This window comes from Botryllus schlosseri, chromosome 3, assembly GCF_051294905.1.
Source record: "Botryllus schlosseri isolate E-star chromosome 3, Bs_hap1, whole genome shotgun sequence".
Taxonomy (NCBI): domain Eukaryota; kingdom Metazoa; phylum Chordata; class Ascidiacea; order Stolidobranchia; family Styelidae; genus Botryllus; species Botryllus schlosseri.
Window position 1 is genome coordinate 2,110,741 of NC_137238.1, and position 24,349 is coordinate 2,135,089.

The following is a 24,349-nucleotide window of genomic DNA, read 5'->3' on the forward strand; positions in this document are numbered from 1 at the left end:
CCATTTTCTTCAGCGCCTCAACCGCGTCCAGAGCCAAGTGCCCTCTATTTCGCCCCCTGAGCGTTTCCGCCCCTTCAAAATCCAAGTAGCTCCCTGGGAGGCGCTGGAGACAAGGTTAAGAACCACTGATCTAAATCATCACGAACTATATTGGTAAAATTACGTCTCCTCCAGCTTCATAAACTGCTCATCTTCGACAGTACAATGCTCCCGGACGCATAGAAGAGTAGCGTACGACCAGTGTTGCTGATTATAAATTCTGTAGACGGAATTGGGCTCTGAGCTGTCGTAAGAAGTCGTCAGAAACAACATATACAAATGCGCGTGGACGTGTTCGTGTGGTTTTTGCGCTATCACGAAGCAACTAACGATCCAGATTAAACGTTTAAATTCTAATCTTTTCCAAGTCTATACCATGGTATCATGCTCAATCTTCTAGAATGATAGATACTTTTGTACTCAGCGCTTCTTTGGAAATTGTGTCAATCATCACACCCATCTCTGATCTGAACATATAAAGTGTCATCACCATGTTTGCATCTGCTTTAACAATAATCGAATTTTTGAATTGTTCTTATGCTCTAATTTTAATTCCAATCTAATTCATGAATTGTTCTTATGCTCTAATTCTAATCTAATTTATTGTTTTCCTGAAAATGCCTATTTGACCGCGGCATGTTGAAGCGAGTCCATCTCGCAAAGGGATATCCTGAGCCAAGCCGCAATTGCATTACTTACACCGTACAGAAATAGTAGTTGTTGTGCGACGAATAATAGCCATACTGGAACAATTGTGACGCTTATCGCCGAATCATGTTATTTGTGCCATGAAAATGAATGTTGCAATGTTCATTGATCTTTGCCTTTGGAACTCTTTTTGGACTACTTCCAGTCACGTATATATTCATCATATATCTATCTCGTTTGCATACGACCTCTTCAGTGTCTTTTGCTGACGATTTTCGAAGCTCGAGTTCAATTATTTAAACTGGGCTTTTCGTACGGCACTGCATACGCAGTGAGTTCAGCTACTAACGATTCGATATTAGGGCTATCCAGACATGTTGCTAGGTGAAAGACTATCTCATCCTAAAGATTGGCTTTGGGGACGCCCTATAGCCCTAGTTTTCCAAGCGCCTCGGTGTCGAGTGCATTGTACGTCATGGCAATATCCCTATTCATGCCAGCTGACTCATCATCGATGGAATGCTGTTGCCTTCGTTGAAGCTATTTCCGCTATAGCGAGGAATAGTGTTGTTGAGGACAGACGAATAGGTTTATTTAATACAACAACAATAATTATTTGAAACTGAAATCAATTTTCGCATTTCAAAATGCTTTATTCGCGTTCTTCCAAATTCATAGATCAGATCGCCAGCCGCAAAATACGACTTCGCGGGCCGCCTATTGATGACCCGGGTATAGTGCAAAACGAGCGAAGCTTGATATACAGACGTTAACCAATCTCTTTGTTATGAGACTCCACTGTGGTTTGATATGAACTGAACTTTTTGCTGTATTTATTTCTCATTCAGAATTTCATTCGATTTCCAAGTAGTTTTTCCGAATTCAGTAGCCAAATTCTAATTGTAAGTATAATCTAATTTGAAAATAACTGTGTTAATCTAATTCTAATTGTGATCTAATTTGAAAAAAATTGTATAGCTCTAATTATAATTCTAATCTAATTCGGAAATGCTAAAAATTTTCTAGTTGTCCTAGTCTGCCGCGTAAGTGGCGTCTTATAAAAGCTTATGAGTGGGCCGTGCTGCAGGTATTGTTTGTTTGTTTTGGGGTATTCATGGTGTTTGTCGACTACGATGGTCATTTACACCAGGCCGACATTCTTTTTATTTTCCGTAACTGCCGACTTATAGCACGGCTCACCTCTAGGCTTTTGTAAGACACCGCTGACGCGGATGAGGTGGCGAGGAGGAGCCTAGGTAAACCTCCAACACTTGGGTATCGAGATTCCCGTGCTGCAGGTCAGCAGCTACGAAATTTAAATGAAGCACATTGGCCTGGTGTAAATGACCATAGTAGTCGACAAACCCCATGAATACCTCAAATCAAACAAACAGGCGACTAGAAAGGGAGCATAGAAATACGTCAACTGATATCGTCGTTAGTGCCACTGATTTAGCGCTCCATAACTGTACTCAACAGGCAAATCATCACAATTTTGCCAATTCCATTGTTCGCGAATAAATTCGTTGCTAGAATATAAACCCTATGATCCGTGATATGATTTAATGTACTATTATGTATATATGATTGATAATAAAGTATTCAAGTGAAAATACGGACATGTGGCAAAACTTTGAAACGAGTTGACAGATGGTCGGGCCCGTGAGAAATTTGAAGATGTTAATCCTACCCGAGTAGCCATTTGAGTTTGACAACCGTTCTCTAAGCTTAATTGCGATGACGAGATAGCATAATGGTATGATCCACGGCTGCAACACCAATTGGTTGCGGGTTCGAGTCTGACCGAGGTCGCCTCCAGAATTCCCAGCCAAGTGTTAGAGGTTTATATAGGGCTAGGCTCCTCTTCATTCACCAGATCGGCGCTAGCGATTTCTTAAAAAAGGCTAGAAGTGGATTTTGCTATGAGTGCTCTCAATATTGCAGGCCCTGAGTATTTTTCTGCACAGCGATCAATGTATATTTTTAAAGTTAGATGCCTCTTGGCTCTGCATTCAGAACAAGTCGTTTTACATGCAATCTAAATTCAAATCATTGGTAAAACGGAGTATATATCGCACGACATTAAAAGCTGGCGATTTCGTCTATTATAACATTTGAGATCGACCGAGACCGAGTGTCTCATTTCGATTTCCCAGAAGTGTTTATGAATACGGGCTGGGCACCGTTTAAACCCTAATATTGTCGTTATCGAGTGATCACATATTAAAATGGCTATCTGGACCACATATTGAAAAGCTCCATCTCTAGGGTATTGAAAAAATCGGATACAGGTCCAAAATATGGCCCAGAAAAATGCCCGCCATTTTTGCCCCTACCTTGGCTAGGTAACGTGTCTAGCCGTTTTGAAAAGCTTATTAAATCGGCTGTTCACCGTTGCTATTACAGCGTTAACACGCATGTAGTGTACACGACGAAACCCTTGTTACCCAACTCTCGAAAAGATGTGCTTCCTGCCTTTGATGCAAGTAATGTTGTTTACCAATACAAGTACCACTGTGATAGTAGGTATGTAGGATGTACGACCACTCGCAATTTGGGTGCGTGTAGTAAGCGGATATGAAATAATATAGATAAGTCCGGAGCTCATCGGAAATGGACATGGATCTCTCAATATTGGTAGTTGGCGTCCAGCTAGTTCATCGCGACTAAGCTCTGGAATGCTGCCGTAGGCTACATGATTAATCGATATGCAGCCGTGAATAGTAAAAAGGTTGGCGACCCCTTGGAAATGAATTCCAGCTAAGCTTTTCATTTAAGAGAGCTCGTTTCTCATGCACTTGAAATTCAAATCATTCAAACTTTTTTTTATAATGGTGTCGAAGCATATACACTTATACAATCTTCCAGCGATTTCAATACCAATTGACAATATATACCAGTATTTTAATAATCTGTAATATGTATTGTGCTGCATCCGGAATATTTCGCGATCGGTATTTTTCGTTACATGTCGCTACATCTCTAATCGCAAAACCATGTATTCCAAGGCGCCCATTGTAAAATGCCAACATGTAACAAGGTTTTTGTTATCGCTGGTAACGAAACGACCGGCGAACGGTCATATTATCAATATCTATTATAGGATAATAACTCATGGTATAAATCTAGCCGACTGAGTGAAGAAAATCGATTTAGTGTTTGATGCTTGACTCATATGTACTCGGGATCCAATTTCCTAGTTTTTGATTACCCCGCTGGCCACAGCGTCAATATGGGTATGCAATGTATTTTTAAGTATGTCGTATTTGACGAGGTGAAATTGTTCGATTGAAGGTTAACCGAAATAGCAGACTGAGATTCCACAAATATCGTGACATTGTGATTTACTATTTTTTAGCAATTTATGCGTTGCACGAATAAAAACCACATTCATAAATATTTGACTAGAACTGTCATTGTACTTGACAGGGAGTACGCATCATTTGTCAAAATTATGAGAAATAGGCAACATAGCCGAATCTAGTTTTAAGATATCATATTGATAAGTATAGGCTATTGATTATGTCATTGCCCAAGTCAAAATAAAACAGCGTTGGATTTAACTTCACTGGTGTTACAGCGGTGGAGCGTAGCACTACGGTATTCACCCTCTTAAATCGGCGATAAAGATATGGATAAAGGGGTCAAAGATGAAACTGACTACACATTCAGGGTGCAATAGAATGCTCACTGTTGTTATAACAACTTGCGTCGATAGCGAAATACCGTGTCACGAGCTTAATTCCAATCAGTCGAAGCGGAGTTATTGCCGTCGCAAAATTTTGGATTTGAATAAAATTTACGATTACCAGAGAACCCGTCCCTTGGGGAACCCGTCCCTACCAACTCGGCCCTCGGAGAACCCGGCCCTTGGAGAACCCGGCCCTCGGGAAATTTTGCATATCAAGCACGCGTGGTCTACTTGTTGTCGTATTTACGGTGTTTTTCGACTACTCTGGACCTCGGAGAATGCGGCCCGCGAATAATTTTGTATTAAAAATGCATTAAATGTGAAGCCGGCCCTCGGGAAATATTGTATTCACCGGCAACCCTAATATCCCACCTCCGGCAACCCTAATATCCCACCTCCACCAACCCTAATATCCCACCCCCGGCAACCCTAATATCCTAACCCTAACCCTAATATCCTCCCCCTACCCTAATATCCCCCTCCCCCAACCCTAATATCCCACCTCCGGCAACCCTAATATCCCACCCCCGGCAACCCTAATATCCCACCCCCGGCAACCCTAATATCCCCCTCCCCCAACCTTAATATCCCACCTCCGGCAACCCTAATATCCCACCCCCGGCAACCCTAATATCCTAACCCTAACCCTAATATCCTCCCCCAACCCTAATATCCCCCTCCCCCAACCCTAATATCCCCCTCCCCCAACCCTAATATCCCACCTCCGGCAACCCTAATAACCCACCTCCACCAACCCTAATATCCCACCCCCGGCAACCCTAATATCCCACCCCCGGCAACCCTAATATCCCACCCCCGGCAACCCTAATATCCCACCCCCGGCAACCCTAATATCCTAACCCTAACCCCAATATCCTCCCCCAACCCTAATATCCCCCTCCCCCAACCCTAATATCCCACCTCCACCAACCCTAATATCCCACCCCCGGCAACCCTAATATCCCACCCCCGGCAACCCTAATATCCCACCCCGGCAACCCTAATATCCCATCCCCGGCAACCCTAATATCCCACCCCCGGCAACCCTAATATCCCACGCATGCCCTGACCTCCTTACAAGACCGACAAATCAGTTGATAATAACATTATTACTTTATTAATTCATATTAATACTTGTGAATACACTTAATTTCTAAATTTCCCGAGGAATATTACTTTTCATTCAGTGTGCATGCCTCTTATTTACTTCACCTAGGCTAAGGTGGGTGTCTGATCTTAATGGCTACTCCAAGTTGTTTCGACACCCTCCTATCTTTTCATTGTATCGCAGTCTTGTGATGTTTTGAAACGATGAAAATATTAATAAACCTGACTGACTGACTTCACCGAGGGCCGGGTTCTCCAAGGGCCGGGTTCTCCGAGGGCCGAGTTGGTAGGGACGGGTTCTCCAAGGGACGGGTTCTCCGGCAACCTTATTTACGGTGACCGATTCTTTAATCATTTATTACAATTGTGCCCACCGTAAATACTATTTTATGCAAATCCAAATTTGTCGACATCAATCACTACGCTACGGCTGGTTTGAATGGAGCCAAATTTGGTGGACATCGTTTCTATCGACAACCTTACAATTTCATGGGTGAACAGAAAATTTTGAATTTTTTTTTATTAATTCTTATATAATAAATAAAAAAACTTTCTTCTCCTGCAGCAATGCGGCTACTGGTTGGAATTGAACCAAATTTGGTGTGTAGGCTTCAATTCGGTAATCTAACAATTTTATCAAGTAGCCAGTAGAATTTGAAAGAAAAAGTCATTTTTGAACACCCCTACTGTACAGTGTACAGACATTTGCTATTCCCATGCGCATAAGATGAACTATGATTTGATATAACGGTGAGTATACACCATGGCACAAGAGACCTGAACGTACCTCATACTTATACCGCGGTATAAATTGAGTGCAATATTTTAATCCAAATTTTGCATGCACGTAGGATATATGACCTCGATCTCATTATGACTCAGGTTTTGTTTTCATGTACCACTCTTTTCGGCCCCTTAGGTGCAAATACACACTATTTTCGCTAAAAGTGCACTCGAATAAAATATGCATGTTACGCATAAAACGCGTAGTATATTATGCCCATTAGAAATCGGTGTCTACTCTACCAGTTGTAAACCCAAATGTACGAACGGTCAGTGCATTCATCGATTCGATATCTCTAAAATTCCATTGTGAGTCAACAAACCTGACTAAAATACGAGGTCACTGCAAATTGGTCGATTGTCGCTTCATTGCGAAACATTCCTTATTTTCAATGAAACATTCTTTCTTTGACGATATAATCAGTGTTTTTCCAAATCGTAACGACCGTAAAAGCATTTTAGCACTATTACACGCGGCATTTTTCATTTCATCGCCGATATCCACTAATTGCATATTAATATGAAATTCGCTAAAATATTCATTTATGCGAATGAGAATCTAGAGTTAGTGATCATTATGCAAAGGTGAATTGCAAAATATGGTCGGAAGTTTCATCGCCCTTATTCTTGAATAGGCAACACAACTGTGAGAAGTCCATCCGTCTGAAGTATAATTATGCGATCGTTTTCACAATAAAATATTTTAAATTGATAATAATACAAACATCAAGTCAAGTGTTTAGATGTGCAAATCTGAATTTATTAGCTATGAAAATTCTGTAACCGAAAATATATAAAAAGGAACGATATTTATCATGTTCCCAGCTATATTCGGATGAACTCTCGCAACTTTCGTATCTGATATCTTAAATTGGCTCATTAAACAAACGCTCTGTACGAATTCACATTCATATGACGATAATCAACATATGCGACTCGTCAGTGCCTCCTGAAAGGATAGCAAAACGTCAAAACAGTAATACACCGTGTCGTGCGATACTGATATCTAATATAATGAAAATGTAAATCACTGTGAAATATTATTGTAGAAATTGTATCTCTTCCAGCTTCAGAAACTGGCCATCCTTGATAGTACGATGCCTGCGGACGCTTATCATGACGTGGCAGCCGTTGTCAAAGCCACCAAATGTACATGGGTGCATTTCGAACGATGCGATCTGTCAAAGGAGAAATTGGAATGCTTGGGGATGGGCTGCAAAGAAAGCCAGGTCTTGGTAAGTTCGTACGATTTTTACGTCATCTATACTTCAATGAGGGGAAATCTAATTCGAAAACGAACATCTTTCGAAATCGAAAACAAAAAACGATTCACACAACGAGAGATAAATCCCATCAATATGAATGCATATGTTTGGCTGGCATTTTGATTTGATCGATATGTGTTTAAAGCCACGGAATAGTGTGTTCTGTTCAACATTGGGTGGAATGGTATTGACGTCACGGCAAATATCAGACTCCTATTTACGCTATCAAACATATGACTGCAATTTCGTAAATACATGGTGTTTGTTGATATTTTTGTTTATTGAAAGAGGAATTTGGCGCTTATCACTTGGTCTTTTGCACCACGATCAATAATGACGCAAGAAATGAAAAGCAGTCAATGATGGCCTACGTAATGGATAGGAGACATAATATTGAAAATAGCATTTCAGCAAGAAGTAAAAATGTCATAGCCAGAAAAAGGAAATTTCGGTGCGATGGGATAATAAAACAGTATTTCGCAAATGACGGTTGCAGAATCTGAATCTGGAGGGAAGCGGGCGCAAGATGGTGCAATTCGAAATACAAACAGAAAGATAGAATATAAAACAGTCCAACAGAGCTTTCACTTCATCCAATTAGTCAAACGAATGCAGATTATATAAAAACTACCATAAAATGATATGCAATTAATATCTCAGCCATGATGTTGTTTGTATTCCTCACGGATCACATACATTAAGGATAAGTTATCAATTATTATTTGTTTTCCTCCTAATTGTCAAAGTCGTGGATAAAATTTGGTTTTGTTTCTTCCGACACTTAAAAGACAATGCACATTTGAGTCGGTGAAAAACTACCTCTTGCAAGATTTATGAAGCCGCTTAAATTAAACTTCAGGACTCAGACCGTTTACAACAGCATCAAGAATAGATTCCGCATTCAGGAAAGACTTGCTATATTCGGTAATTTTATTGTGGGATTCTGAGAAATAATTTGCCTCCATTACCTTCTTCTGTAAAGGGGAATTGACTTTTTGGTACAAGTCCTTTACTATTGCCTAAAGCATTTGTTTCAATTTTGTTCTGTGTAGCAGCTACTAGATTTATAAATTCAACCTGTCATTGGTAGGTTTGTTTTCCAAGCGATGTGTCATATTGCATTCATTTAATGTATAACCATGCATATTGTATTATCTGCGACCCACGATCAGAATTATTTTTCTGCCCAATACTTATTGATTTTAAAACCTCAATCCTCATGATTCAGCTGGTTGAATTGATATCTCATAAGAGCGTACAGTTAAACCAATGAAACATGTCGTGAACAAATTTGCCCAGCACTGAAGTATTGATATGGTGTGATACGATAAAATTATTCGTAATTCGAACTGCAGTAGTATGGAATTACAACACATCCCACCGCACAAGTAAATCATCGTAAGTCAGCTTTCCGCTGATGGGATCAAACTACGAATGAATATTTTTGATCCCTTGTACCATTTTTTTTTGCAATAACACCACCAAGATATCGAAATAGGATTATAATATTCACCTGTATGCAGTGGCCCAGCCAAGGGCAAAAGAACTCGCGTCTCCTTCAGATTGTTTACTTGTTTCCGGTGACGCCATTTGTTCACACTGTCATAATATATATTCGTAAGGTCACATCGCTATTTAGTTTCTTTCAGAATGAAAATGAAAATTTTCATCTTGACTTCTCCTATGAATTGATGGTATTCAGAAAATATCATAAATCTCGTCAAAAAATTATGCAGATTGTACATTTTAAGATATATATGCTACATCGTCATTTTAGGACCGAAGCGCTGGGGTAAATCTTGACTAGTTTGTAAAATTTTATGCCGCGGCTACGATTTATTAAAACAGGTAAATCAAATATATAAAATTTCCTTTATTGTTTTGACAATTGATATGGGTACACCTACGTCCATCGCGATAATAGAACATGGTACAGAAGTCATGGTCAAGTTTCAAAACAAATATAGCCTTTAGCGGGGCTATATCGTTACACCTATGTTATATATATGTTTATATATATGTGTGCGTAAAGTTTTGGATGTATCCTTCCAATTCATATTCCATAATACACGCAATCAAACTTTAACTATCATTTAGGCCTACACCTTATTTCAGGGGCGGGCAACATACGGCCCGCGAAGGGATTTTGTCCGGCCCGCCGAGAGTTTTTATTCTGAAAGTGAAATTTTATTGTGAATGTATTGACAACTTTTCTGCGTCACAGAATGAATCGGAGTTTGCGAACCTGAAAAAGATGGACATTAAACTATACTTGCTCGGTTCGGGTCTACTTACATCTTCTACCATCGAACCAGTGTTGGGATGACTCGAGTCACCTTTTTCGTATGACTTGACTTGACTCGAGTCACCTTGGAAAATGACTTGACTTGACTTGACGCTTCAGAAATGTAGATTGATTCATGACTCGAAGCAAAATTTACGAGTCAAGTTAGAGTCATCAAGTAATTTTATGTTGACTAAGTCTCTGTAACTTGTACAAGTTCGCCAAACCATCATTGTTATATCACAAATATATTGATTGCAAACGCAGTGATCGGAGCTTATACAACAGCTTACATTGTCGTAAACTTGCTTACCTCAACCAGCCCTCTTGTATATAATTTAAATCAAACGAATATCGTTCATACGTTTATAATTGTATATCGTTGATAAGTAGGTGGGTAGGGTATTGAACTATATCAATTTTAAACATTCTGAGGTTTCGTATGTTGTCCTCTATTTTGGCTGATATTTAAAGACTGGCTACATCGCCATACTTGCGTAGTTGAGCAGTTCTGCGTATGCGTGAGCGATACAGCGCCTCTTCATTCCATTACTCCTCGCCACTTAATCCGCGTAAGCCGTGACTTGCGCAAAGTCTAGAAGTGGGCCGTGCTATAAGTCGGCAGTTGACGAATAAATATGAATAATATTGGCCTGGTGTGAATGGCCGTAGTAGTTGACAAACACCATGAATATCTCAAAACAAACAAACAAACTATTTATTCGTTCGTCGATTCCGAATAAATGGGTACTTCGTCTGTATTTAAAACAGTTACCAAAATGTAATGACTTTGAATCATGTCCAGTACGTTGAAATTCCAACTTGACTTGACTAGTGACTTGACTCGTGACTTGAGTCGTGACTTGACTTGACTTGACTTGACTTGACTTGACTTGACTTGACTTGACTTGACTTGACTTGACTTGACTTGACTTGACTTGACTTGACTTGACTTGACTTGACTTGACTTGACTTGACTTGACTTGACTTGACTTGACTTGACTTGACTTGTCTTGACTTGACTTGACCTGACCTGACCTGACCTGACCTGACCTGACCTGACCTGACTTGACTTGACTTGACTTGACTTGACTTGACTTGACTTGACTTGACCCGAGTCACCTTTGAAAATCAAGTGACTTGACTTGACTCGAGTCAAAATGAATTGGCAACAAAACGTTTCCATGAATCTCGACGAAGTCACAAAATCAATGTAAATACAGGCCAATGGCACACAAAGGCAGACAAACGTTTACAGGGGATCCAAATATAAATAAGCAGTGGGACAGTATTGAATGCTTACACATCGGAATTGTATACTATATTGTTCCACATAATTCCATCGTTAATAATACAACGGTATGAAGTGTATGCTCGAGCAGTATAGCTAACCCGTCGCTTCCACAATTGCATGTCTTAAATTGATATTTATCCAAACTTCAAGTCAAAAATATGGATGTGCGAACCTGAATCTAGTAGCTATGAAATTCTAAATCCGATATTGATCGAATGAACCCTGCAAGATGGATATCTGAAATCGGTTCATCAAACAAACGGTATGTGCGAATTCACAATCGTAATATCGAGAATCAACATATGTGACTTTTCAGTGTCTTCTGATGGGAGTGCAATTCTTCAAAAAATATCACAAACCATAACGTATTCTTTATTGCAGTCTTACCATAGCGGTACCCTATATAAAAAGATTGATGTGGCAATTATACAATTCATTTTTTATGTCGAAACAATAATACACCGTGTCGACCGGCACTGATATCTTAATGTCTAATATAATGAAAATCGAAACCACTAAGAATAATATTGGTAAAATTTCGTCTCCACCAGCTTCAGAAACTGCCCATCTTCGACAGTACACTACTCCCGGGTTCTTATTATGACGTGGCGGAAATTGCAAAAGCCACCAAATGCGCCGAAGTGTGTGTACTTAACCCAATTCCAACGTCCACGTTTACGGTTTAATCTCTTGTATTCTTACCAACGCACACTCGGGGTCAACATCCAGTTACGACTAAAAAGAGTGGTGGGATAGCGTAGTGGTGTAATCCACTGCTGCAACACCTATGGGTTACTGGTGCGAGTGCGACCAATTTCGACTCTAGAATTCCTAATTAAGTGTTGGAGGTTTAGCTAGGCTCCTCCTCGCCATCTCATACGCGTAACAGACTTGGACAACTAGATAATTCTAGTTGTCTAATTTCACTAAATTAGAGCGAAATAGCAGTAATCGAATTCTAATCTAATTTATAAAATTTTTCTATGCTCCAATTCTAATTCTAATTCTGATTCTAATCTAAATTGAGAAACGTTCTTATACTCTAATTTTAATTCTAATCTAATTCATTGTTTTCCTAAAAATGCCTATTTGACTGCGGCATGTTGCCGCGAGTCCCTCTCGTACAGGGAAGTCCAGAGCCAAGACGCCATCGCATTACTTGCACCGTACAGAAATAGTAGTTATTGTGCGACGAATAAGAGCCATACTGGCATAGTAGCTTGTTTGTTGGTTTTCTTGAACAATTGCGAGGCTTATTGAATAAGCATGTTATATGCGCCATGATAAGAAATGTTGCAATGTTCATTGATCTTTGCCTTATGAACTCTTTTCGGACTACTTCCAGTCACACACCCATTCATCATTGATATCCATCTCGTTTGCATACGACCTCGTCAGTGTCTTTTACCGACGATTTTCGAAACTCGACTTTAATTGATCAATCTGGGCTTTTCTTACGGCACTGCATACGCAGTGACGTCAGCTACTAACGATTCGATATTCGGGCAAGCCAGACATGTTGCTAGATGAAAGACTATCTCATCCTAAAGATTGGCTGTGGGGACACCCTAGCCCGTTTTCCAAGCGTTTCGGCGTCGCGTGCATTCTACGTCATGGCAATATGCCTATTCATACCAGCTGACTCTCCGTCGATGGAATGCTGATGCCTCCGTTGAAGCTATTTTCGCTATAGCGAGGAATAGTGTTGTTCAGGACAGACGAATAAGTTTATTTAAAACTACAACAATAATAATTTGAAACTGAAATCATTTTCGCATTTCAAAATGCTTTATTCGCGTTCTTCCAAATTCACAGATCAGATCGCCGGCCGCAAAATACAACCTCGCGGGCCGCCTGTTGATGGCCCCTGGTATTGTGCAAAACGAGAAAGATTGATATACGGACGTTAACCAATCTCTTTGTTATGAGACTCCATTGTGATTTGATATGAACTGAACTTTTTGCTGCATTTATTTCTCATTCAAATTTTCATTCGATTTCCAAGTTTTTCCGAATTCAAATTCTGATGCTAATTATAATCTAATTTGGAAAAATTGTATAGCTCTAATTCTAATTCTAATCTAATTTGGAAAAAGCTGTGTAGATGTAATTCTAATTCTATTATAATCTGGAAAAAAAGCTGTGTAGATTTAATTCTAATTTTAATTTAATTTGGAAAATATGCAGAGCTCTAATTCTAATTCTAATATAATTTGGAAAAAGCTGTGTAGATCTAATTCTAATTCTAATCTAATTTGGAAAAAGCTGTGTAGATTTAATTCTAATTTCAATCTAAATTGGAAAAATTGTATAGCTCTAATTATAAATATAATCTAATTTGGAAAAAGCTGTGTAGATCTAATTCTAATTCTAATCTAATTTGGAAATAACTGTGTTGATCTAATTCTAATTCTATTCTAATCCGAAAAAAAGCTGTGTAGCTTTATTTCTAATTTGAATCTAATTTGGAAAAATTGTATAGCTCTAATTATAATTATAATCTAATTTGGAAAAAGCTGTGTAGATCTAATTCTAATTCTAATCTAATTTGGAAATAACTGTGTTGATCTAATTCTAATTCTATTCTAATCTGAAAAAAAGCTGTGTAGCTTTATTTCTAATTTGAATCTAATTTGGAAAAATTGTATAGCTCTAATTATAATTCTGATCTAATTTGGAAAAAGCTGTGTAGATCTAATTCTAATTCTAATCTAATTTGGAAATAACTGTATAGCTCTAATTCTAATTCTAATATAATTTGTAAAAGCTTAAAAATTCTTAGTTGTCCAAGTAAGCGGTGTCATATAAAAGCATGAGTGGGCCTTGCAGCAAGTCAGCAGCTACGGATTTTAAATGAAGCACATTGGCCCGGTGTAAATGACCATAGTATTCGACAAATCCCAAGATTACCTCAAAACAAACAAACAAGCGACTAAAAAGGGAGCATAAAAATACGCCAACTTCTATCGTCGTTACTGCCACTGATTTAGCGATCCATAACTGTACTCAACAGGCAAATCATCGCATTTTTGCCAATTTCATTGTTCGCGAATAAAGTCGTTGCTAGAATATAAACCCTATGATCCGTGATATGTTCTAATGTACTATTATGTATGTATATAATGATAGATAATAAAGTATTCAAGTGAAAATACGGACATGTGACAAAATATTGAAATGAGTTGACTGATGGTCCGGCCTGTGAGAGATTTGAAGGTTTGCATCCGACCCGCGTCGCCTTTTCAGATTCACAATCCTGCTCTAAGCTGAATCGCCATGACGAGATAGCATAATGGTATGATCCACGGCTGTAACACCAATTGGTTGCGGGTTCGATGCTGACCGAGGTCGACTCCAGAATTCCCAGCCAAGTGTTACAGATTTATCTAGGGCTATGTTCCTCTTTATTCACCAGATCAGCGGTAGTGGTTTCTTAAAAAAGCCTAGAAGTGGATCGTGCTATGAGTGCTCTCAATATTGCAGGCCCTGAGTATCTTCTGCACAGCGATCAATGTATATTTTTATAATTGAATGCCTCTTGGCTTTGCATTCAGGACAGTTTGTTTTACATGCAATCGAAATTTAAATCATTGGTAAAACAGAGTATATATTGCACACATTGTCTATTATAATATTTGAGATTCTATATAGTTGCTGAGTGACGTAAAGACCGAGTGAGTGTCTCACTTCGATTTCCCAAAAGTGTTTATGAATACTGGCTGAGTGCCGTAGAAACCCTATAGTACTGTCTTTATTGAGTGATCATTAGTAAATTAGTAATCATAAAAACTGCATAACGGTATGCTTTAAAGTTGCCAAACACAGTAGACCTGCCGTCTCCGTGGATTCAATCGGACAGATTTACTTGCCGACATCCTGATGGCGACCACTTTTTGAAGGAGGAATAGATTGCTATTATTCCAGTTAACAGAATTCAACGTCGAAATCAGCCAACACATATTTTACTCAGAGGACCGAGTTTCCAAATAATGTCAGCCAAATAGCTCATAGGTAATTTTACAAATTTCTGTTGTGTTTGAGTGTATTCGATCAAATGAAATCTAGAACATTCTACTCGACTCGAAGATCAATTCTCGTTTCGAAATCGTATCTTCCGAGCCCTCGATTTCGCCCAGTCACAGTTGCAAGATTATGGTATTTTAAAGTCTACTGACAGTAATTTCGATTTCATTTTCGAAGCATAATAAAAGTCATTTTATCCGATATTTGATCATTTTAGTTGCAAAAGCTCGTTATCGTCGACAACTCAATGAAAGAAGATGGATATGAAATACTCGTTCACATTCTGAAGCTGTCAGATTGCAAGGAATTGGTGCTCGAAGATTGTTGTCTAACCAAGACTAAGTTGCAAGGAGTGTTGAACGGATGTCGGGATCAAAATATCCAGGTGCGTCATCATGAACAATCCGTGATATCCAAAAAGACATGTCATCTTACGATTCGAAATTGTTCGTCATCCTACTTCGCCTCAAATCCATGCAGCACAAAATCGTTCACCATTTATTCTATCGTTTACCAATACTCGTCGGAGGTAATTCGAATACCGCAGGGGTTTAGTATTTTGCAACACAGATTACTTTGGACATTTTTAAAATTGTTGACGACGCGACAGCGTAGATATCATCAATATAGGAATATTCATGACATAAATCTAGCCGAAAAGGCCGAAAGGGAGATAAAAATCGTTTTAGGGTTTGTTGGTGCGGTTCCATTCACCTGTTGTCATGGATTAGAATTTGGGAATTCTAGGGAAATTGTTGGTGGTAGAAATGCGAAAAATAATTTGCAGCTTTGGTATGGCGTCCCTGATCTACTATGAGGTAATATGCAGAAACGAGCCGATGTTGCATTAAGGATTTCGGGCCGAAAATTGGGCACACTTTCATACTTTTACGTTGCCTATAAATTAGGGTGGATAGAGCTATGTCGATTAATGATTGTCAACTTGGGAGGTCAAGAAATAACAGCATGCAACAAAGTGACTGATAAAAATTGGCCCACAGCATGATGCACCATTATGCAAAACTTGCCCTCAGTTTTTGAAGACACCCCTTGATCAACTCTACCGGTGAATGCGATCACGGAGGCTGAAAAAGAATTAATGTTTGATAGGAATATGTGAAACTATCAACAATAATGACGAAATTCATTAGTGAATCTGAAAGTTTTTCGCACTTCGCGCGATCATAACCGTTCCCGTGACATGACCAATTGACCACTCGCGATTTCGGTGCCGGTGCGTGTAGTAAGCGAATATGAACTAATAGATAAGTCTGGAGCTCACCGGAAATGGAGATGGATCTCTTAACATCGGTATTTTGCATCCTGATAGTTCATCGCGACTATGCCATGGAATGTGACCGCAGGCTACATGATTAATCGTAATGCAGCCGTGAATAGGAGAAAGGTTTGCAACCACTGGTTCACCCCTTGGAAATGAATTCCAGCTAAGCTTTTCATTCAAGAGAGCTTGATTCTCATGCACTCAAAATTCAAATATTTCAATTTTCTTTTCATCCCGGTGTTGAAGCATTTACAATTTGCCAGCGACGTCTAAACTAGTTGACAATACGCAACAGTATTTTAATAATCTGGAATATGTAGGCTATTGTGCTGCATCCGGAAAATTTCGCGAGCTTTATCTTTCATTACGTGTCGCTATATATCTGGCCGCAAAACCATGTATTCCATGAAGCTCATTGTAAAATGACAGCATGTAACGAAGTTTATTTAAGCGCTGTTAACGAAACGACCGGCGGACGGTCATATTATCAGTATATATTATAGGATAATAGCCCACGTTAGAAATCTAACCACCAACGCCGACTGAGTAACGAAAATCAATTTAGTGTTTGATGTTTGACTCAAATGCACTCGGGGGCCAATTTCCAAATTTTTGACTACCCTGCGGAACACGACGTCAATATGGGTATTCAATGTATGTTCAAGTATGTCGTATTTGACGAGGTGAAATTGTACTATTGGCCGGAATAGCAGATTGAGATTCCGCAAATATAGTGAACTTATGATTTACTACTTATTTTACCAATTTACGCGTGGCACCAATGAAAACCACATTCACAAATATTTGACTAAAATTGTCGTTGTACTAGGCAGGGAGCACGCATCATTTGTCGCAATTATGAGAAATAGGCACCATGGCCGAATCTAGGTTTGGGGTCCCATATTGATAAGTGTAGGCCAGGGGTAGGCAAACCCCGGCACGCGTGCCATTTGTGCCACGTGAAATGATTTTTCATGGCATGCCAAATGATTTCACGCAAATGACATATTCATACCATGTTTTTGCAAAAAGTGAAACAGAAGTTTTCAAAACGTGAAATGCTCGTAGGCGATCCAAAATTATTATTATTATTATTTCACATTTTACAGTGGTGCTTCTCGCCTTTTTCAGGCTATGTGCACCACGACACGAATATTTGTAATGTTCATAAGTCTTTGTCTTTGTGGCAATCTTGGGGACGACTTCTTCATTCTTTCGCACATCCAGACGTCAGTCTCTCTCGCACTCATGCGTCCCCGTCGAGGTCTTTGCTGCCGACTTCTAGGACGGCTCACTTTCAATCTGGGCTTTTCAATGCACTGCAACTGCGGTGAGGTCGGCAATGGGTAGCCCAGAGAAACCTCCGACACATAGAGCCTGATGTGTTAATTATGCTGTGGGAACCCCCACTAAATAGATAAATATATATGTTGTATTTATAAAATGTTTTAAAAATCTATGCATAGTGTACAAAAATGAGTCAACCGTATTAGCAGTTGTGAAAGAACATCAACCAAACATCGTTTGAAAACGTTTGGATTCTTTAGTCTAGGAGTGTTATTCACTGTGTAGCCTGCGGGAGTGCAACTACTGAACCGGCATTACGACGCTGGGCATCTTCACGCTATATAATACATGACCTAGATATAGAGTTTCGGACAATATCCGACCATGCGACTAACAGGCGGTCTATGCGTTGCCAAAGTGATTGGCGGCGATAAAACCTTGAAACAAAATAGCCGCTGCATCATGGACAAAACGTTAGACATTGATATGTCCACTGGCAAGGCGCCGAAGTGACCAGCGCCGAATGACCAGCGCCCGCACCCGCAGCTTGAACCGCACGTATCAAATGAGATCTGCCAAGGAAAATAATCAGCCCCGTGTCGTACCTCGCCTCAGAAACCATATAGCATAGAATCATTCACCTGTTAATCTACCGTTTACCAATACTCGTTAGACGCAATTGGAATACCACAGGCAATTAGTACTTTGCAACACAGATTACTTTGGATATGTTTAAAATTGTTAACGACGCGACAGCGTAGATATTATCAATATATGAATATTCATGACTGTAATCTAGCCGACGAGGCCGAAAGAGTGATAAAAATAGTTTTAGTGTTTGATGATGCGGTACCATGCACCTGTTGTCAAAGCGTGGAATTTTGGAATCCTAGAATGATTGTTGCTGGTGTTAATGCTGAAAATAATTTGCAAGTTTGTTATGGCATCTCTGATCTACTGTAAGGTAGTCGCCAGAAAAGGAACAATGTTAAATTTAGGATTTGGGCCGAAAATTAGGCACACTTTCGTACTTTTAGGTTGCTTATAAATTATGGTGGAGAGAGATATGCCGATCAATGATTGTCTAACTGGAAGGTCAAGAATTAACAGCATGCAACAAAGTGACTAAAAACTATTAGCCCAGAGCAAGATGCATCATTGAGTATAAAACTTGCCCTCAGTTTTCTAAGATACTTCTTGTTCAACTCTTCCAAGGGTATTCGAATATTGCATGCGTTTAGTATTTTGAAACACAGAGGACCTTTTATATTTTCAAAATTGTTCACGGCGCGACAACGTAGATATTATCAATATAGGAATATTGAGGACAGAAATCTAGCTGACGCGGCTGAAAGAGTGAGGCAAATTGTTTCAGTGTTTGATGATACGGTTCCATGCACCTGTTGTCATGGCTTGGAATTCGGGAATTCCAGAAACATTGTGGCTGGTGGAAATGCAGAAAGTAATGTGCAGGTTTGGTATGACGAAATTCATTAGTGAATCTGAACACCTTCTTGGAGGTACATAACTTCAATATATAATTGAATAGTATATTCATATTGCAATGAACCCGAATATTTTCGGCTGACACTCGTCAGGGTTGATCGTCAGCAACTAGTAGAGAATTCAAAAGAACAGCGTATATCAACACTCGTAACACAAAATATGACGTCACCAGCAGCATTAGTGAATCTGGAAGTTTTTCGTTCCCATAACGTGACCACTCGCAATTTGGGTGCGTGTAGTAAGCGGATATGAAATAATATAGATAAGTCCGGAGCTCATCGGAAATGGACATGGATCTCTCAATATTGGTAGTTGGCGTCCAGCTAGTTCATCGCGACTAAGCCCTGGAATGCTGCCGTAGGCTACATGATTAATCGATATGCAGCCGTGAATAGTAAAAAGGCTGGCGACCCCTTGGAAATGAATTCCAGCTAAGCTTTTCATTTAAGAGAGCTCGTTTCTCATGCACTTGAAATTCAAATCATTCAAACTTTTTTTTATAATGGTGTCGAAGCATATACACTTATACAATCTTCCAGCGATTTCAATACCAATTGACAATATATACCAGTATTTTAATAATCTGTAATATGTATTGTGCTGCATCCAGAATATTTCGCGATCGGTATTTTTCGTTACATGTCGCTACATCTCTAATCGCAAAACCATGTATTCCAAGGCGCCCATTGTAAAATGCCAACATGTAACAAGGTTTTTGTTATCGCTGGTAACGAAACGACCGGCGAACGGTCATATTATCAATATCTATTATAGGATAATAACTCATGGTCTAAATCTAGCCGACTGAGTGAAGAAAATCGAATTAGTGTTTGATGCTTGACTCATATGTACTCGGGATCCAATTTCCTAGTTTTTGATCACCCCGCTGGCCACAGCGTCAATATGGGTATGCAATGTATTTTTAAGTATGTCGAATTTGACGAGGTGAAATTGTTCGATTGAAGGTTAACCGAAATAGCAGACTGAGATTCCACAAATATCGTGACATTGTGATTTACTATTTTTTAGCAATTTATGCGTTGCACGAATAAAAACCACATTCATAAATATTTGACTAGAACTGTCATTGTACTTGACAGGGAGTACGCATCATTTGTCAAAATTATGAGAAATAGGCACCATAGCCGAATCTAGTTTTAAGATATCATATTGATAAGTATAGGCTATTGATTATGTCGTTGCGCAAGTCAAAATAAAACTGTGTTGGGTTTAACTTCACTAGTGTCACAGCGGTGGAGCGTAGCACTACGGTATTCACCATCTTAAATCGGCGATAAAGATTCGGATAAAGGGTTCAAAGATGCAACTGACTACACATTAAGGTGGCAACAGAATGCTCTATGTTGTGATAACAACTTGCTTCGATAGCGAAATATCATGTCACGAGCTTATCATCTATTACGATCCCCTGGACACGCGAATAATAATTTTTCCGTACATGGTTATAACCATGTCATGACGTTCCGACTTACTCGGAGGCAACTCAGTCATTTTCATCTTGTCACCGAGTCATTCCAAGTAACTCTGCGAGAGGTCGCCTGAAACTCCAAGTCACACTTTTCAGTCTCGAATCATGGATCATGCTTCATCATCATGATAAGGCTATTCCATGGAATAGCAGATCTTCCACCGCATGGTACCGTTTGAAAGTGATGCCATAAAGCGAAGTTTGCTCAGTAATTTTATGATTTTTGAGCAAATTTAAAGTGAATGATAACTTCTGAAATCTGACAAAAAGTAATGTTGCACATAACTGCTGCCAAGTATAGCTTACTTGGAAAACCAACGTTTTCACGTGTCAGCGCAAAATGTCCTCGCGGGTCGCGTGTTTGGTATCCAGGCTTAGACCATGCGGATTACTACTATGAAAACTATTGCTGGTGCAAATAGAGAAAAGAATTTTCAGATTTGGCATGACGTGATCGGTGTATTGTGAATTAAACGCGAAATATGCGGCAATACAAAATTTAAGATATTAGACCCAAAAGTGAAGCATTTCAACCCACACAGGTCTCCTCTCTATGGTTGCTTGTAAAATGTAAATTATGACGGAGGGAGCTATGTCGAACAATAAAAGAGGAATCTAGCGTACACGCAGTGTGACCTAATGCTCATTCTTTACGTGGGATTTCGAGGCTGCTGATTACGAATATCACAATAGTAGTTAGATAAATGTGCACGACGCCCCCATTCGCGATTTATAATAAACAAACAAACATTATCAATATAATAATTAATGAAAGAATTAGCTCATTCTCAGTTTTGCAGCAATACGCAAGGGGAATCCCCTTCTGACTGTGCGGCAATCAAAAAGGGGGAATAATTACCAATAGAGAGAAAACAACAAAGAATCTGGATTGACCTTTGTACTCAGACATGAGACTGGAGTCATTCTACTTGTACTTTTCCACTCGCCTCCTGATTATAATACATTGTAATTTTACTGTATTTTTCCACGATCCATAGCTGACCTCGGTCGTACACGACGGAGCTTGATAATAGTTGCCTGCCCTGACCCGTTGTTCCGTGGTCCAATTTCATGACCTGGGAGCAATAGCCCGTCAAACTGGTTGACTTATCGTTCCGCGGTTGATTCAATTTCGTGTACGGGGGGAGGGGGGGGGGTCATAGGAATAATTGTCGGTCGTGACGTCAGTATAGTTTTCTTCTGATCCATGAGATCCTGGTGCGTGTTTTAGGTGTCCATACGTTCGGCTGTGTAAGGTGACGCTTGTGGTCTGTCTCATACTGTCGTACTTGAACCCGCTTGCTTTGTTGTCCACCCAGACAGTAACGAGAAATGATCTGTTATTATTATAAATATGTGTGTCATTTCGAGTCATACCGAGAATCAGAATGAATGTCCTAGTAGAAATTTGTATTAGGCGACCCGACATAGATTAGCTTAAATAAAGTAACATTATGAATATAATAAGTAATTAAACAAATAGCTGATTCTCAATTTTGCTCGCATCAACGTGTTAACCCCCGGTATTACGTACCTAGTATTCGGTGCAAGCAACAAATGTGGCTGTTCCATACCTATACCGCGTTCTAGCGTCTTAGGACAGACAGTCCCAACCAAACAATGTGATGGGTTCTTTTACTGCAGTGGTTCTTAACCTTGCCTCCAGCGCCCCCTCAGGGGGCGCTGGCGATTTTGAAAGGGGGCGGAAACGCTCAGGGGGCGATATGGGGGGCGCTGGGCTCAGGGGGGCGGTATGGGGGGCGCTGGAGAAAAATGGCTTCGCAGTAGATGATGTGGTGGTAGGACATATCCTTAATGAGTATTCAGAGAAAATGAACACCGAAAACTTCGTTATATATAGCCTACAAAAGACATATAGGTTTAATTGTCCATGGGCGCCTAAATGACTGGCACCGAATATTCCTGTGTTGGCAATCTGAACCCTAGAAGACGAATTCCATCCGGCAGGGAAAAATTATATGCTAGTGAAAAAATACCAATTTGAAATCGTGTTCGTCTTAGTGCGATTGGGCGACAGGGATATCTAAAACTAGATATTCTTGTTGGGCGATATCCCAGTTGGGCGATTCTATATTTTTTTATATAGCAGACAGGAGGTCACGAAATAACATCATGCAACGAAGTCATACCAATGGGTTCGCCCGCCCGAATATGTTTAATCATTAGTTACGGGCCTACAGTTTCCAAGACACCTCACATTGTTCGCTCCACGTTTTGATGAGTCTGCGCACTCTCAATAAACTCACTGCCCAGACCCTTGGACAACAGTGCGTAACGACTAAAAAAGGGTCAAAACTTCGGATTAGTTGTGCGCAACGTAGATGTTCTGTGCACAGATACCATGTCAGCACTGCGCACGTGAGCAGCTTAGACGGAGCATTGCACCTCACTCAGCTCTACCGGTAAATCTGGTAACGTGAGCAGAGAGGACAAGAAATTAATAGCAATATATATGCAATTCACGATCTTACTGACCGATTTTATCATGAATTATCGAAAGTTTTCGCACTTCGCACTGGCTCGCTAAACAGTACAGCTGATTTCGTGGCAAAACGAACAACGTGATGGGGGCGGTCGGGTTATCACCCTATGGGAGCCCAAGACCCAAGTTTTTTCGGGGGGCCTGGCGAAGTGCCGTTTCGTTCCTGCCAACGGGTATACGCCCGAAGATGTATAATTATTATTGAGGGGTCCTACCTTTTTAATCACACATCTTTCAGCTCTACCGGTAAATTTGTTTACGTGAGCAGAGAGAGGATAAATTTGATATCAATATACATGCAATTCCCGATCATATTTACCAATTCAATCATCAATTATTGAAATTTGTCGCGCTTCGCGCGTCTAGGCGGGAATACCTGGCTCAGTAAATGGACACCCAATGTAGATGAATAGTATCAGCAAATAGTGGATAGCCGAAAGGGGGTCTGGGGGCGAAGCCTCCCGGAATTTTGGTTTATCACCCGATGGGGGGGGGGGCTAAGACCAACGTTTTTGGGGGGCTGACGAAGTGCTGTTACGGCCCTGGTAACGAATTAATTGTACCTACGAGCACGCCCGAATATGTTTAATTATTAATCACGTGCCCTCCATCTTCCCATACAACAGCTCAATCAGCGCTACTGGTAAATCTGATTACGTGGGCTGAGAGGATAAAAAGTTTATAGCGACTTATATATGAAATTACCACCTATTCATTCATGCATTATAGAAAATATTGTTACCTAGGGCGACCATGCCACACAAACTTAGCTGACAATCGAAATCACGCTACGAGGTTCTTGGGGGCGAAGCCCTCGGAAGTTTGGTTTATCACGCTATGGGTGCGCAAGGCAATCATTTTTAGGGGGGATGACGAAGTACTGTTACGGCCCTCCCTCTTACGCATTGTCTTTATTAAATTCCTTACAATATGCGGTTGGGGGGCGCTGGAGCACGATAATTTTTGAAAGGGGGCGCTGGAGGAAAAAAGGTTAAGAACCACTGTTTTACTGCTTCACGTCTTGTCAAGCGTAATCGTGCCGGTGCTTGTAAATGATATACAATTTACCGCGGCATATTATTTTTGTATAATGTACACGAGGTACAACTTGAATCGATCAGTTGGCGAACTAATGCTTTACCCGTCTG

The 24,349-nt window shown here is 40.0% G+C and overlaps 1 protein-coding gene across 1 annotated transcript in view; it reads left to right on the top strand.

The window, feature by feature from the left end:
* Nucleotides 1-16,492, top strand: part of LOC145435473 (ribonuclease inhibitor-like) — a 43,890-nt gene extending 27,398 nt beyond the window's left edge. The window contains exons 4-6 of the mRNA XM_080312751.1: nucleotides 7,336-7,503; nucleotides 15,352-15,519; nucleotides 16,400-16,492. Of these exons, the coding sequence (XP_080168877.1) occupies nucleotides 7,336-7,503; nucleotides 15,352-15,519; nucleotides 16,400-16,492 (429 nt within the window). The remainder of the gene's footprint in view (nucleotides 1-7,335; nucleotides 7,504-15,351; nucleotides 15,520-16,399) is intronic.
* Nucleotides 16,493-24,349: the final 7,857 nt, after the last annotated feature.